Source organism: Ceratotherium simum, chromosome 16 (genome assembly GCF_057802395.1).
Source record: "Ceratotherium simum simum isolate JZ-2026a chromosome 16, ASM5780239v1, whole genome shotgun sequence".
Classification (NCBI taxonomy): Eukaryota; Metazoa; Chordata; class Mammalia; order Perissodactyla; family Rhinocerotidae; genus Ceratotherium; species Ceratotherium simum.
In genome coordinates this window covers 56,277,613-56,290,052 of record NC_141915.1, presented here as the reverse complement: position 1 = coordinate 56,290,052, position 12,440 = coordinate 56,277,613, and the positions used below count along the sequence as shown (strand labels likewise).

The following is a 12,440-nucleotide window of genomic DNA, read 5'->3' as shown; positions in this document are numbered from 1 at the left end:
GATTGAGTGCTCTGTGCCACACAAGGGCTAGGGTCTTTACGTTTATTAGCTCAGCCTCAGTGAGGTTGAGTGCCTGGCCCAAAGTCGTACAGCTAGTAAGTGATGGATTCAGGATGTGTATACATTGCCCAGCAGAGTGTCAAACCAAGGGAGACCCCAAGGGAAACCCAAGGGAAATGCAAGTTTCCTTCCCCGCCTTCCCTTCCTTTATAGGGCTGAAGCCTTCTGAAAGAACACTGGTGCAGAACGAGTGGATGGAGGAGAAGGTCCCTATAATTGTTGCAACCATTAGCTTTGGGATGGGAGTGGACAAAGCTAACGTCAGGTGAGCTCTGGTTCTTGTCTGGCTCAGGGTTGGCTGCTTAGTGCTCTGCCTAGAGGACCAGGTCCATGTGCTCCTTCTAGGGCCAGAGGGGAAGGAGGCCCCAGGAGAGAGTCCCTCATACGCAGCCCAAATGCTGACAGTTCCTGTGCAGCCTGCTCCCCGCCAGCTGCACACAGGATCCTGCCATTCCCCGTGAGGGGGCAACACGCAGACCGTCAGGCTCATGCATTAACACAGTCCTGTTTGCTCACATCTTAGCAGATGGACTCTGTGAGAGAGTGGAATGAACTATCTTAAACTACTCCCTGTGGGAAGTCAAAGGCAAAGATCTTATTTCCGTCATTCCTTGTTACTGCTTACTGACAGTCTAGAAGAGATGGGTGCATCCCAGCCTCCTAGCCCCAGACTGGCAACTGTTGGGAAGTCTTTTACCTCTAGCCACGCCTGACCTTCCAGGGACATTTTGGGCGACAGCCTGGAGCCCTTTGCTCTGATTAACACCAACAATAATACCTTGTATGATTTGCGGAGCACTTTTGTGTACATGGTCTTGTTAAGCCTCACAGTTGGTCAGGATAGAACTCAGTCCGTGTACTACGTTTGAGAGAACACGGACTTTGGAATCAGAGTTTGAACTCTGAGTCAGCTGTGTCTTGTTAGGTGACAACTTTGAAGTCAGACACCCCTAGGCTCAAATCCCCCTGCAGTCCCCTTGCTATGTCACTTTGTACAAATTTATCTCTCTGAGTCTCAAGTTCATTGTCTATAAAATGGGGCTACCTCACATGATGGTGACTGTAAAAGTTAAATGAGACAAACATATACATTGAGTCATAGTAGGTATTTAATAAATGTTATCCCTTTCCCTCTTCAAAGAGGTTATAAAGGAGTTATTCAAGGTTGTGCAGCTTATAAGTGGCCTAATCTTGTTTCTTTACATCTAGTATTTTTTCCACTGGGCCTCTGACTGTGAGGTTTTTTTGATTTCTCATATGTGCTGGGATTGGCCCCTTAACTCTGCTGTGGTCTCCAAACTGGGCTGCTGCATGGCAGGGAGCCCTGCTGATGGACCGTAGGTGTCCTAGCCACACTTGCTCTGGGATCCTCTCTCTGCCTCTCTACCTGCTAGCCTTCCCGCTCCTGGTCACTGGGAGAGCCCTGCTCTGCTGACTCAGATCACTGCTCCCCTCAGCTCTTCCACATCTTACACTGCTTGTCCCTTTGGGTCCTGCAGGTTTGTCGCCCACTGGAATATTGCCAAGTCAATGGCTGGGTACTACCAAGAGTCTGGCCGGGCAGGCAGGGACGGGAAGCCTTCCTGGTGCCGACTCTATTACTCCAGGCATGACCGGGACCAAGTCAGCTTCCTGATCAGGAAGGAAGTAGCGAAACTCCAGGTGAGTCCTGGGCAGTAGGAGCCCTTTCTGTCCGAACCCACCACTCAAATTGCACGCAGCTTATTTCTGAACCCAGATGGAGCTTCTGTAAGCAAGAGGGATACTCCTGGGCCTACAAAGTATATCAAGCGAGGAATGGTGTGTTGGTGCATAGGCAGTTTGCAACAAGCTAGGTTAGACTTTTTTCTTTGTATTTAGTTGATCTTAGTATAATCTTTTGTTTCTTTCCATAGTCAAGATCAATCCTGCCTTGTTTTAATTAGCATTTTACATAAGCATTTTCCCATATTGTTATAAGTTCTTAGTTTTTGTTAGTCTCTTTTTTTTTTTTTTTTTTACTGATTATACATTCTTTGTAGAGAGTCTAGAAACAGACCCATGTATATAAGGGAACTTGGTGAGTGATTGGTATTGTTACAAATCAACAGGAAAAAGATGAACTGTTGAATAATTAGTGCTGGAAAAAGATAAAATTAGATCCCAACCCCCCATACCATACACATATGAGTTACAGGTGGATTAAAGACCTCAAAAAACTAAGATTGGGGGAATTATTTTATGGCCTTAAGGAAGGGAAGAGTATGTCAAGATTTTTTTTTTTTTTTGGTGAGGAGATCAGCCCTGTGCTAACATCTGCCAATCCTCCTCTTTTTTTGCTGAGGAAGACTGGCCCTGGGCTAACATCCGTGCCCATCTTCCTCCAGTTTATATGGGATGCCGCCACAGCATGGCTTGCCAAGCAGCGCATCAGTGTGCGCCTGGAATCCGAACCGGCGAACCCTGGGCCGCCACAGGGGAGCGCATGCATTTAACTGCTTGCGCCACTGGGCCAGCCCTCAAGATTTTAAAAGAAGAAACCATTAAGGAAGACATGATCTATTTGACTAAAAGCAAACTAAAAATTTCTATATAATGAGAGACACCATAAACAAAGTGAGAAAATGAGCCATCGTTGGGGCAGATATTTACAGTATACGTGATTGACTGAATACATAGAGAACTCCTACTGGTAAGTAAGTAAAAGGCAAACAACTGCATAGGAAAAAGTATGAATTGCAGATAAGAGGAAACCAGAATATCTAATAAATGTATGAACTGATGTACAACTTCACTTAGGAACCAGAGAAATGCAAATTAGACAACAAGGTACTGTTTTATACCCTTCAGATTGGCAAAAATATAAAACATCTTTATAATCACTGTTGTCAAGCGTGTGGGGGAAGGGTAACTCACAGTGTTGTCAGGAATATAGGCTGGTACAACTGCTTTGAAGAGAAATGAGGTGACACGTACAAGTGGAGAGTACTGGTGCTCTGTGATTCAGTAATTCCACTTCTAGATAGACAAGTTGTCATGTGTACAGGGATGTTCATACACAAGGATGTACAGGGATGTTTGCTGCAACACCATCATAGTGGAATTGAACTCTTCCTCTGGAGGGTCTTGGATAAGTAAACAGTAGGTTTGTTACACAGTGGAATGGTCTAGAGCAGTTAAAAATGACACAGTAAATCTACATGAATCAACATGGGTAAATCCCTGTAAAGCATAACGTTGTGTGAAAAAAGCAAGTTGAGAAAGGATGTGTGTCGACTTTTCGTTAAAAGATTGAGCACGGGTACTTATTTCTGATCTCTACCAAAAGGGCAATAAAAGGACCAAAAAATATATAAACTCACAACAACAAGGAGAACAGGAGAGAAGACACCAGCAGGTAGAAATGTCAACAAATGTCTGCCTAGGAAACAAAGACTCTACTGGAAATCTACTAGAATTCATAAGAAAAACTGGCAAGGTGGCTGCATATAAGAGAAATATTTTAAAAATCAGTAGTTTTTCTCCACATTACCATAAATACCTATGAATGGAAATGAAAAATATTTAATTTGCAAGAACAAAACTTATAAAATACCTAGAAATAAGTGTTACAGGCTATTAGTAAGAGACTTTTTTTTTTAAAGCTCCCCAGGTGGTTTTTTTTTTTTTTTTTTTTTTTTTTAGATTTTATTTATTCAGTTTTTTCCCCCCAAAGCCCCAGTAGAGAGTTGTATGTCATAGGTTCACATCCTTCTAGTTGCTGTACGTGGGACTCGGCCTCGCGTTGGACGGAGAAGTGGTGCCTCGGGGCGCTCCCGGGATCCGAACCCGGGCCGCCAGCATCAGAGCGCGCGCACTTAACCGCTAAGCCACGGAGCCGGCCCTCCCCAGTTGGTTTTAATATGCAGCCAGGAATGAGAACCACAGATTTAGATGAAAAAAACTAAAATCTCATTGAAAGAAAACAAGTTCTGAACACGTACAGAGACTGGGTGGGAGGACGTCAAACTATCAATTTTCCTCAAAGTTAATATAAATATTTAATGAGGTTCCAGTTGAAATCCGAAAAGAGTTTTATTGGGAAGTGGAATCTTAGAATTTATATGCAAGAATAAGTGCCCAAGAATAGTAAGGAAAAGTATGAAAAAGAAGAAAGGGGGCCCGCCCTGTGGCTTAGCGGTTAAGTGTGTGCGCTCCACTACTGGCGGCCTGGGGTTCGGATCCCGGGCGTGCACTAATGCACCGCTTGCCCGGCCATGGCATCCCACGTACAGCAACTAGAAGGATGTGCAACTATGACATAGAACTATCTGCTGGGGCTTTGGGGGATAAAAAGGGAAAAAAAGGAGGAAGACTGGCAATAGATGTTAGCTCAGGGCCGGTCCTCCTCAGCAAAAAGAGGAGGATTGGCATGGATGTTAGCTCAGGGCTGATCTTCCTCACAAAAAAAAAAAAAAAGAAGAAGAATGGTGAGGGGCCTTGCTAACCCAGTATCAGAACGTTATAGGAGGGCCGGCCCCGTGGCTTGGTGGTTAAGTGAGCGCGCTCCACTGCTGGCGACCCGGGTTCGGATCCCGGGCTCGCACTGACGCGCTGCTTCTCCGGCCATGCTGAGGCCGCGTCCCACATACAGCAACTAGAAGGATGTGCAGCTATGACACACAACTATCTACTGGGGCTTTGGGGGGAAAAAATAAAATAAATAAAATCTTTAAAAAAAAAAAAGAACGTTATAGGAGCCGGCCTGGTTGCATAGCGGTTTACGCGTGCTCCGCTTCAGTGGCCCGGGGTTTGCAGGTTCGGATCCCGGGCGTGCACCGACACACTAGTTGTCAAGCCATGCTATGGCTGTGTCCCATTTAAAGTAGAGGAAGATGGGCATGGATGTTAGCCCAGGGCCAATCTGCCTCAGCAAAAAGAGGAGGATTGGCATCGGATGTTAGCTCAGGGCTGATCTTTCTCACAAAACAAAAAACAAAAAAACATGCTATAATGCCAGTGTAATCAAATCCACATAATCCAGTAACAATCAGTGGAACAGATGAGAGAATTAGAAATAGGTCCCAGAATATATGACAGTTTGACATTTGGTGAAGCTGATAGTTCAATTTAATGGAAAAAGAATGGATTTTCCATTAGGTGATACTTAGACAACAGGCTATCCCTGTGGAATAAAATAAAAGTGCCCCATTTAACACCTTATATAAAAGATAGATTAAGGATCTACATGTGAAAAATAAAGAATATTTTGCAAGAAAATTTAGTCCACTGTATAATCTAGGGCTAGAGATACTTTTGTAATGAGAATTAGAAATCCAGAAGGCTATCTTTTAAAAAAATATTTGAATATAGAAGAAATTCTTAAATTTCTATAAATCCTGAACCTATGGGAAAAATTTCTGTGGCAAAAGATACCATAAATAAAGCCAATAGATAAACAGTAGATCTGGAAAAATATTTAATGTAGAAGGCAAACCAAAAGTTAAAGTTGAAAATAAATAGAGCTTTTACCAATTGACACGAAAAAACAAGAGATATGAAGAGAAAATTCCTAGAAAAGCTCCTCCACATGGCACATCCAAGGATATCCAAATTCAATAGTAATAAGATAAATGCAAATTAAAGTAAAATGATTTGACACACATGTAAAAGAGTCTAACACCTGTTGCTGATGGGCGTGTGCAGGGAGTGCCTATACTTTGCCAAGAGAAAAATGAAGTGTTACAGTTTTTTGGGGGAAGCAATCTAGCAATATCTAATAAACTTTAAAATACAGGTACCTTTTGACCCAGATATCCTATTTCTGGAACCCAGTCCCATGAAATAAAAGGATCAGTGCATAAGCTTGTGTGCCTCAGGGCTTGGATGGTAGAGTTGTTCATGAGGACAGAAAATGGGAAACAAACCAAATATCCAGCAATGAGAAGTGAAGAAATTACAGTCCATACTCACCATGGGGGTAACAGGCGTAGCTGAAGGCCCAAGAAGGCTCCTATCTTGCTTTAAAAAAAAATCCTATTTATCACTGTCTTATGTTATAGATTTGCTTATTCTCTGTGTGCTCTGTTGAAATGTGAGTTCCACGAGAGCAGGGACCTTTTGTCTCCTGTGTATCTGTATGCCCAGATCAGTTCTGGTAACATAGTAGGTGCTTAATGAATTTTTTTTTTTTTTTTGTGAGGAAGATCAGCCCTGAGCTAACATCTGCCAATCCTCCTCTTTTTGGTGAGAAAGACTGGCCCTGGGCTAACATCCATGCCCATCTTCCTCCACTTTATATGGGACACCGCTACAGCATGGCTTGCCAAGCGGTGCATCAGTGCGCGCCCGGGATCCGAATCGGCAAACCCCGGGCTGCCGCAGCGGAGCACACGCACCTAACCGCTTGCGCCACCAGGCCAGCCCTGAATGTTTATTGAATAAATGAATGAATGAATGAATGGGGAGAGAAGGTGAATGCAAGGAGGGATTGGGAATGCATGGACCAAGAATGATAGTCTGCCATGAACTAAAGGGACATGAGTAACTGGTCTCTATTGTCTGAAATTCAAATTAGACAGGGACAAGATTTTGGTAAGGTCTTTGGGTAAAAGGTGTTTATTTAAAATTTGCTAACACAATGAATTACAAGAACTCATGCTGGGCTCATCACTGAGACATTTGAGATCATTTGAGATAAACAGAAGATCCAGAAAGCTTCCAGAGAGGTGATATATGAAAAACAAGGAGCCACAGGGCATCAGTTTTCTCCATTGTAATACCAGGAACAAGACAACAATTCTTCAAATTCTAGATAAACCATTTCCAATCTAGAATTTTCTACCCAGCCAACCAGTTAAGTGTGAAGATAAAGACAAAAACATTTTTCAGACATACGGTTTCAAGAAACTTCCTCCTGTGGAGAAGCTACTAAGGATGTTAGCTACTAAAGGATGTTCTCCACCACAGAGGCAGTAAACCGAGAAAGGAGATAGAGATCTGCCCCGGAGCAAGGCAAAGAGAATGTCCTAGGACAGTATCGAAGGGTAGTCTCAGAAAGACAGCTGTGCATCAGGCATAGAGAACAGCAGTCCAGATCGAACAAGGGCAACAGAAGGTTCCAGGAAGGAAGTTTCCAAAAATAAAAATGGAAACCTGCCTTCTTTGGCCCGTATTGAGATGAATTTTTCATTATGTCAGAACATTTAGGGTTGAATTAGTGATAAACTGAGATCTAAGTAAATGAAAAAACAAGGCAGCTGTTAATTTTAGGGAAACAAAGTTGTACAAAAAAGGATATGTGATCATAGGAAATGTAAAAATGTAATCCTGTGGTTTAGCTCTGAACCATGTTGATGTAGTCATAATAAAGAAAATTATGGTTTAAGAAGAAATTGTGACATAAACATATTGGGAGAATGGGGGTAGAGGAAGTATGTGTATTTGTGTGCATTTGGGAGGTGGGGATGGTTCACCTTCCTGAAGCAGAAAGTTAGTAGATAGTATCTCAGATATCAGTGTCTGTTATGTTTTCTTTACTTTCTGTATTTTTTTTATTTCACAATTTTTTAAAAGGAAAATTTGACAAATAAGATGTGTACAGAAAGGCAAATGATGCATAATCTCAACACTCAGAAGTAATCACTGTTAACAGTTTAGTGTATGTCCTTCCATACACACTTAGGAATATATGTTCCTTCATATCTAAGCACACGCACTTGTGCATGTCTTTACTTCTCTTACATTAGATCATATTGTACAGTGGTTCCCAAATGCCAGTCCCTGGGCCCTTTGCATGAGAATCTGCTGAGCAGCTTTCTGAAAGTATAAACTCCCAAAAGATCCAGTTCCAGAAACTGATTCGGTAGTCTGGTTGTGGTCCTCAGGTCACTCTTTTAAAAAGTTACCCAGGTAGTTCTGATGCATGGAAAGGTTTGGGGATGCTGTTTTGTAAATGGCTTTCTTACTGTCATTCAATGTTTCTCCCTCATCATTTTTTGGTTTTTTTGTTTGTTTGTTTTTGTTTTTTGTGAGGAAGATCAGCCCTGAGCTAACATCCATGCTAATCCTCCTCTTTTTGCTGAGAAAGACTGGCCCTGGGCTAACATCTGTGCCCATCTTCCTCCACTTTTACATGGGACGCTGCCACAGCACAGCCTGACAAGTGGTGCATCAGTGCGTGCCCGGGATCCGAACCCGGGCCACCAGCAGTGGGGCGCAAGCACTTAACCGCTATGCCACAGGGCCGGCCCCTCCCTCATCATTTTTTGGGCTACATAGTAGTCCAACTATGTAAGACTTTTGCTAAATGGTCGTTTCTTGTCTCCAGGAAAAGAGAGGGAACAAAGCATCCGATAAAGCTGCTATTGTGGCCTTTGATGCCCTGGTGACCTTCTGTGAAGAATTAGGGTGAGTGACTTATTTCATATATGGAACAAAGTGTTAGTTCATCTTTTCCTTCCCTAGCACCCACTAGTTAACCAGCTAACGTAGGGCAGCTCTTGGGCCACCAAGGGACCCCTGCCTACCAAAGCCCTCGTGTGGGGCACATTCTGTCAGGCAGCATGGAAGTCAGTACGCTTCCACCTTTCTGTGGAAGGCCCCAGAAACTCTTGGCAGTGTGAGAACTCGTTCAGTATTTTGAATGGTCGTCCATCCACCCTACTTCACCCCATCTGGAATGGCTGGTCCCATGAATGACTCGGTCCTGACTCCTGTGACCAGTTCTGAGCCAATGGCATTGTGGTCATCACATGCCGCTGAACTGGACTGCTGGCTTCACTTGAGTAATAGTCACGCTTATCTCAGACCCACACGGAGGCGTGTGACCCAGGTTATCTCTTGGTGGGAGGTAATGTGCTTGGAGAGAAATCAGCTTTTCTAACAACACCAGCCTGCCCACATGGAACCCACTTATCTATTTTATCTGCATCTGCTGGTGGTGGGAGCCATGAAAGAGCCTGATAGCTGCTCAGTGACAGGCAAGTTGTGGCAGGGTTCTGGGCACGAGCAGCTGTGAGTGCACCGTGTGGGGGACATCCAGGAGGATTCTGGACAAGCGGGGAGCACTTTGCATTTGTGTAGCCCTTTGGTCTAAAAAGCTCTTTGATTTCTCTGCTGTCATTGGGAAGATCTCATTGGATCACCTTGTGGGGTAGATGAGGCAGAAAGGATTGCTTCAGACCTAGAGATGAACAGACCGAGATCCAGAGAGGTCACAGTCACAAAGCTTACAGTAGACAGACTCTACTAATCCCAGATCTTCTGATTTTCAGTGACATGCACATTTGCATGCACATGTGCCATCTTGGTTTTTGCAAGTCTAGATTCTGGAAGCGTGGAGCTGATTAAGTATGTGGTACTGGTGTCTAGCAGACGTTTGGGACTCTCCTCTGGAAACCAGAGAGGCACTTATTTGGGCCATGTGTTTTGATTCCCACCCCTCCTATTCACCGAGGAGTCGGTGGACTGAGGCTGTTGCCTTCTCCAAGCAGCCGTCTTTCATTTGGCCTCGGTGGTAAGACCGCACCCAGCTGAGGTGGTTGGCTGCAGTACCAGGACCACCCTTGCCCACAGCTGTTGGCGACCAGAACCCTTTTCAAGCACTAGTACAGGGAGTTGCTAAATTAGGCCTTCTTAGGCTCCTTGAGCAAAGTGCTCACAATGAAGGGGCCAAGTGTCCTTGCTAGTTGTCACAGTCCCCTCCACTGGAAATAACCCTGGCTGGGTTCTTGTCTGGGATGAGTCTGAGGCTCTGTAGGGCTGTCTGGAGGGTTAGCTCTGCCATATCCCAAGAGGCTGCAGCAGCCCTCCAGGCAAGAAGACATGTCCTCCTAGGGGCCTCTGCCGTTATTTCTCCTGTCTCATACCAGGGAGCTTGGGCTCTTGTAGTGCGTCAGGGGGTCCAGGCATCGGTGGGCCTCTTGCTGCCCCGTGTGCAGCCTCATCTCTCCTATCTCGTTTGTAGATGTGAGGGTTCCAGATTCCAGGACTTCCAGGCCCTGGGATGAAATAAACACTGCTGGTGTGGCTGGATTTGAAATTGCTGTTTGAGTAAAAGGAAATGTTTCTTTATTGCATAAATAATGTATAGCATGAAGAAAAAGCTCTTTCTCTGCCAGATATTTGCCCCTTTTCTAAGAATAGTCCTGGTTTGAGGTTGAAGTTGAAGCAGCTGTTTGCTGAGGGCGGGCACCTGGCACTGAGGGAGAGGCCAGTGTGGTGGCTTTAGTAGAGGCGGGAACATTTCTACAGAGGGAGTGTTGTAGGGTGTGGGGTGCATGAGGGCTGTGGGACCCTGTGAGGGATACCTGGGCACCTCTGGGGCCGACAGAAAAGACACCCAATTCAGTGTGAATGAGGCCAGGGCGGGGCATCCAGCATTTTTCCTCTCTTCTCTGTAGTTATGTCTCTGCTCCTTTCTCTGTGTTCTGGCCATGAAAAAGAAGTGTTTGATTATTCATGACAGGGTGTTTTATCTTTTAGTGTCAAAAGGATCAGTAATTAGGTTTGAAGCATCCTCCGGCCCAGAGGCCTCGGCACCTTGTCTGAGATGGAAGAACAGCTTTGTGTTTAGGCCTCAATTGAACTGGGGTCGATTGTCTCCTGGTGTCTCTGGGCTGGCGTAGCCAACAGCCCAGCCTCCTACTGTTTAACCATCTGTTTGCTCATTTGTTCCTTCATTCATTTATTCAACCAGCAAATATTGATTGATGCTGACTCTGTGCCAGGCACACTGGTCATGGGGGATACAATGGTGAGCACAAAGAGGCCCATCTCCTGCTTTGATGGTGCTTGGTCCAGTGGGGAAGACAGACACTTATCAGGCAATCACAAAGAAAATGTATAATTCCAGACTGTTAAAAGAGCTTTGAAGAAAAGGTACATGGTGTTTTGACAGTGTATAACAGGTAGCCCCCCCCCTTTTGACCCCGAGATAGTCAGGTCATGACTCTTCACACTCGTTGACCTCTTCAACTGGAGAGAGTAAACCAAATAGAATAGCGAACAAGGTGAGAAACAGAATCGTGGTGATGAATAAGATGATTACTACCAGGGCCCCCTGGTCCCAGGGGTTCTGCCAGAACTCATCATTCCAGATGTGCTTCTGCTTTGTTATCAGTTTGTCCATGTGAACCTGGAAAAGGGGGGACAGAGGCCCTGAGTGCAGGGCCTCTCCGAGGCCCTGTCCTAGGCGCTGCTCTCTACCCTCAACTTCACTCTCTGGAGCAATCTCAGAGAACAGCTGGCCCACCACTGCAGCTGGTGGACACTGAAGGGATGGTGGGTCTCTGTGCTCAATGCCTCCAGCAAGCAACAAGTAGACTTTCCTCCTCTATAGAAACAGGAACAAGGACTGGCACCAAGAGAGGGGCCCTTGGATTCTTCCTGGAGGCTGCCTCTGGATTCTCCAGTCCTTTCCTGAACAGCTCTGGTGCGAGCAAGGACTTTCTCTCCCATTCCTGAGACCTACTCAGCTAGAATTTAAAAAGCGCTGCTCTAGATCCTTCCTGTTTTTCATGCCTCAATTGCCAAACCTTTGGGAAGACTTTGAGAGATCAGCGTAGGAGCCGAGGAATAGACTGACTTGAGCTGAGACCTCAGTGAACTTCCTTGGAGACAGCTGAAAACAAAAGGACTAATATCCTTTTTTTTCTTGAGGAAGATTGTCACTGAGCTAACATCTGTGCCAATCTTCCTCTATTTTGTATGTGGGACGCTACCACAGCATGGCTTAATGAGCGGTGTGTAGGTCCACGCCCAGGATCTGAACCCGCGAACCCCCAGCCACCAAAGCGGAGCACGCTAACTTAACCACTACACCACTGGGCTGGCCTCTAACTTATACTCTTGAAACACAGCTAAGATCAGCAGGCTGCGAGCCTGTACAGAGTACAGGAGTAATGGCAGAGTGAATGGAGTAAAGGAAGGAGTCATTACCTGATTCTGCTGTTAACACTCCTGTGTCCTAAGAGTGGGTGGATCAGGGTACTCCTTCAGGGCCCACGCTTTTGGGGGCTTGAGCTGAAGAGGCCACCAGATAACCAGAGCTTCACCCTGACTCGAAGAAGCAACTGTTGGGAGGAAAAGGTGTTCGCATTGCCAAGTAGCCCTGACCAGACCTCATTGCTGTCACCCGAGCAAAGAGAGGCAGGCTGGGGCCTGTTGCCTAGCAACCACTGTTCCCTTTCTGCCTTTCACACTTACTCCCTCAGCTGCTTTCTGCCCTTTTGTGATGTCGTTGTGGGGGGCTGCTCAGGGCACGTGTGTTGAGGTGTCCTCGATGAGAGAAGTCAGACTTGGGGTGGGTGGGGGCAGAGACTGGATCCAGGGCCTTTGTCCCAGGCCACCCATCCCGTCCTCCTCACCTGTGGCTGGGTCCGGCCTTTCCTCTCTGTCTAGATGACCTGTCAACTGAAAGG

General features: G+C 45.5%; 2 protein-coding genes across 8 annotated transcripts in view; one reads left to right on the top strand and one right to left on the bottom strand.

Moving 5' to 3' along the window:
* RECQL5 (RecQ like helicase 5) overlaps positions 1-12,440 on the top strand; it is a 35,821-nt gene that overhangs the window by 4,199 nt on the left and 19,182 nt on the right. For all 7 annotated transcript variants that reach the window (XM_087441601.1, XM_087441600.1, XM_087441598.1 and 4 more), the window contains 3 exons: positions 214-325; positions 1,560-1,722; positions 8,348-8,427. In XM_087441601.1, the coding sequence (XP_087297727.1) occupies positions 214-325; positions 1,560-1,722; positions 8,348-8,427 (355 nt within the window). The remainder of the gene's footprint in view (positions 1-213; positions 326-1,559; positions 1,723-8,347; positions 8,428-12,440) is intronic.
* ERLN (endoregulin) lies at positions 10,956-11,320 on the bottom strand. The gene has a single exon (XM_087441604.1). The coding sequence runs from the start codon at positions 11,147-11,149 to the stop codon at positions 10,964-10,966; it is 186 nt and encodes a 61-aa protein (XP_087297730.1). The 5' UTR covers positions 11,150-11,320; the 3' UTR covers positions 10,956-10,963.

What these genes read in the sequence shown, in the direction of transcription:
- ERLN (XM_087441604.1), bottom strand. Translation starts at nt 11,149, where the DNA reads ATGGACAAACTGATAACAAAGCAGAAGCACATCTGGAATGATGAGTTC.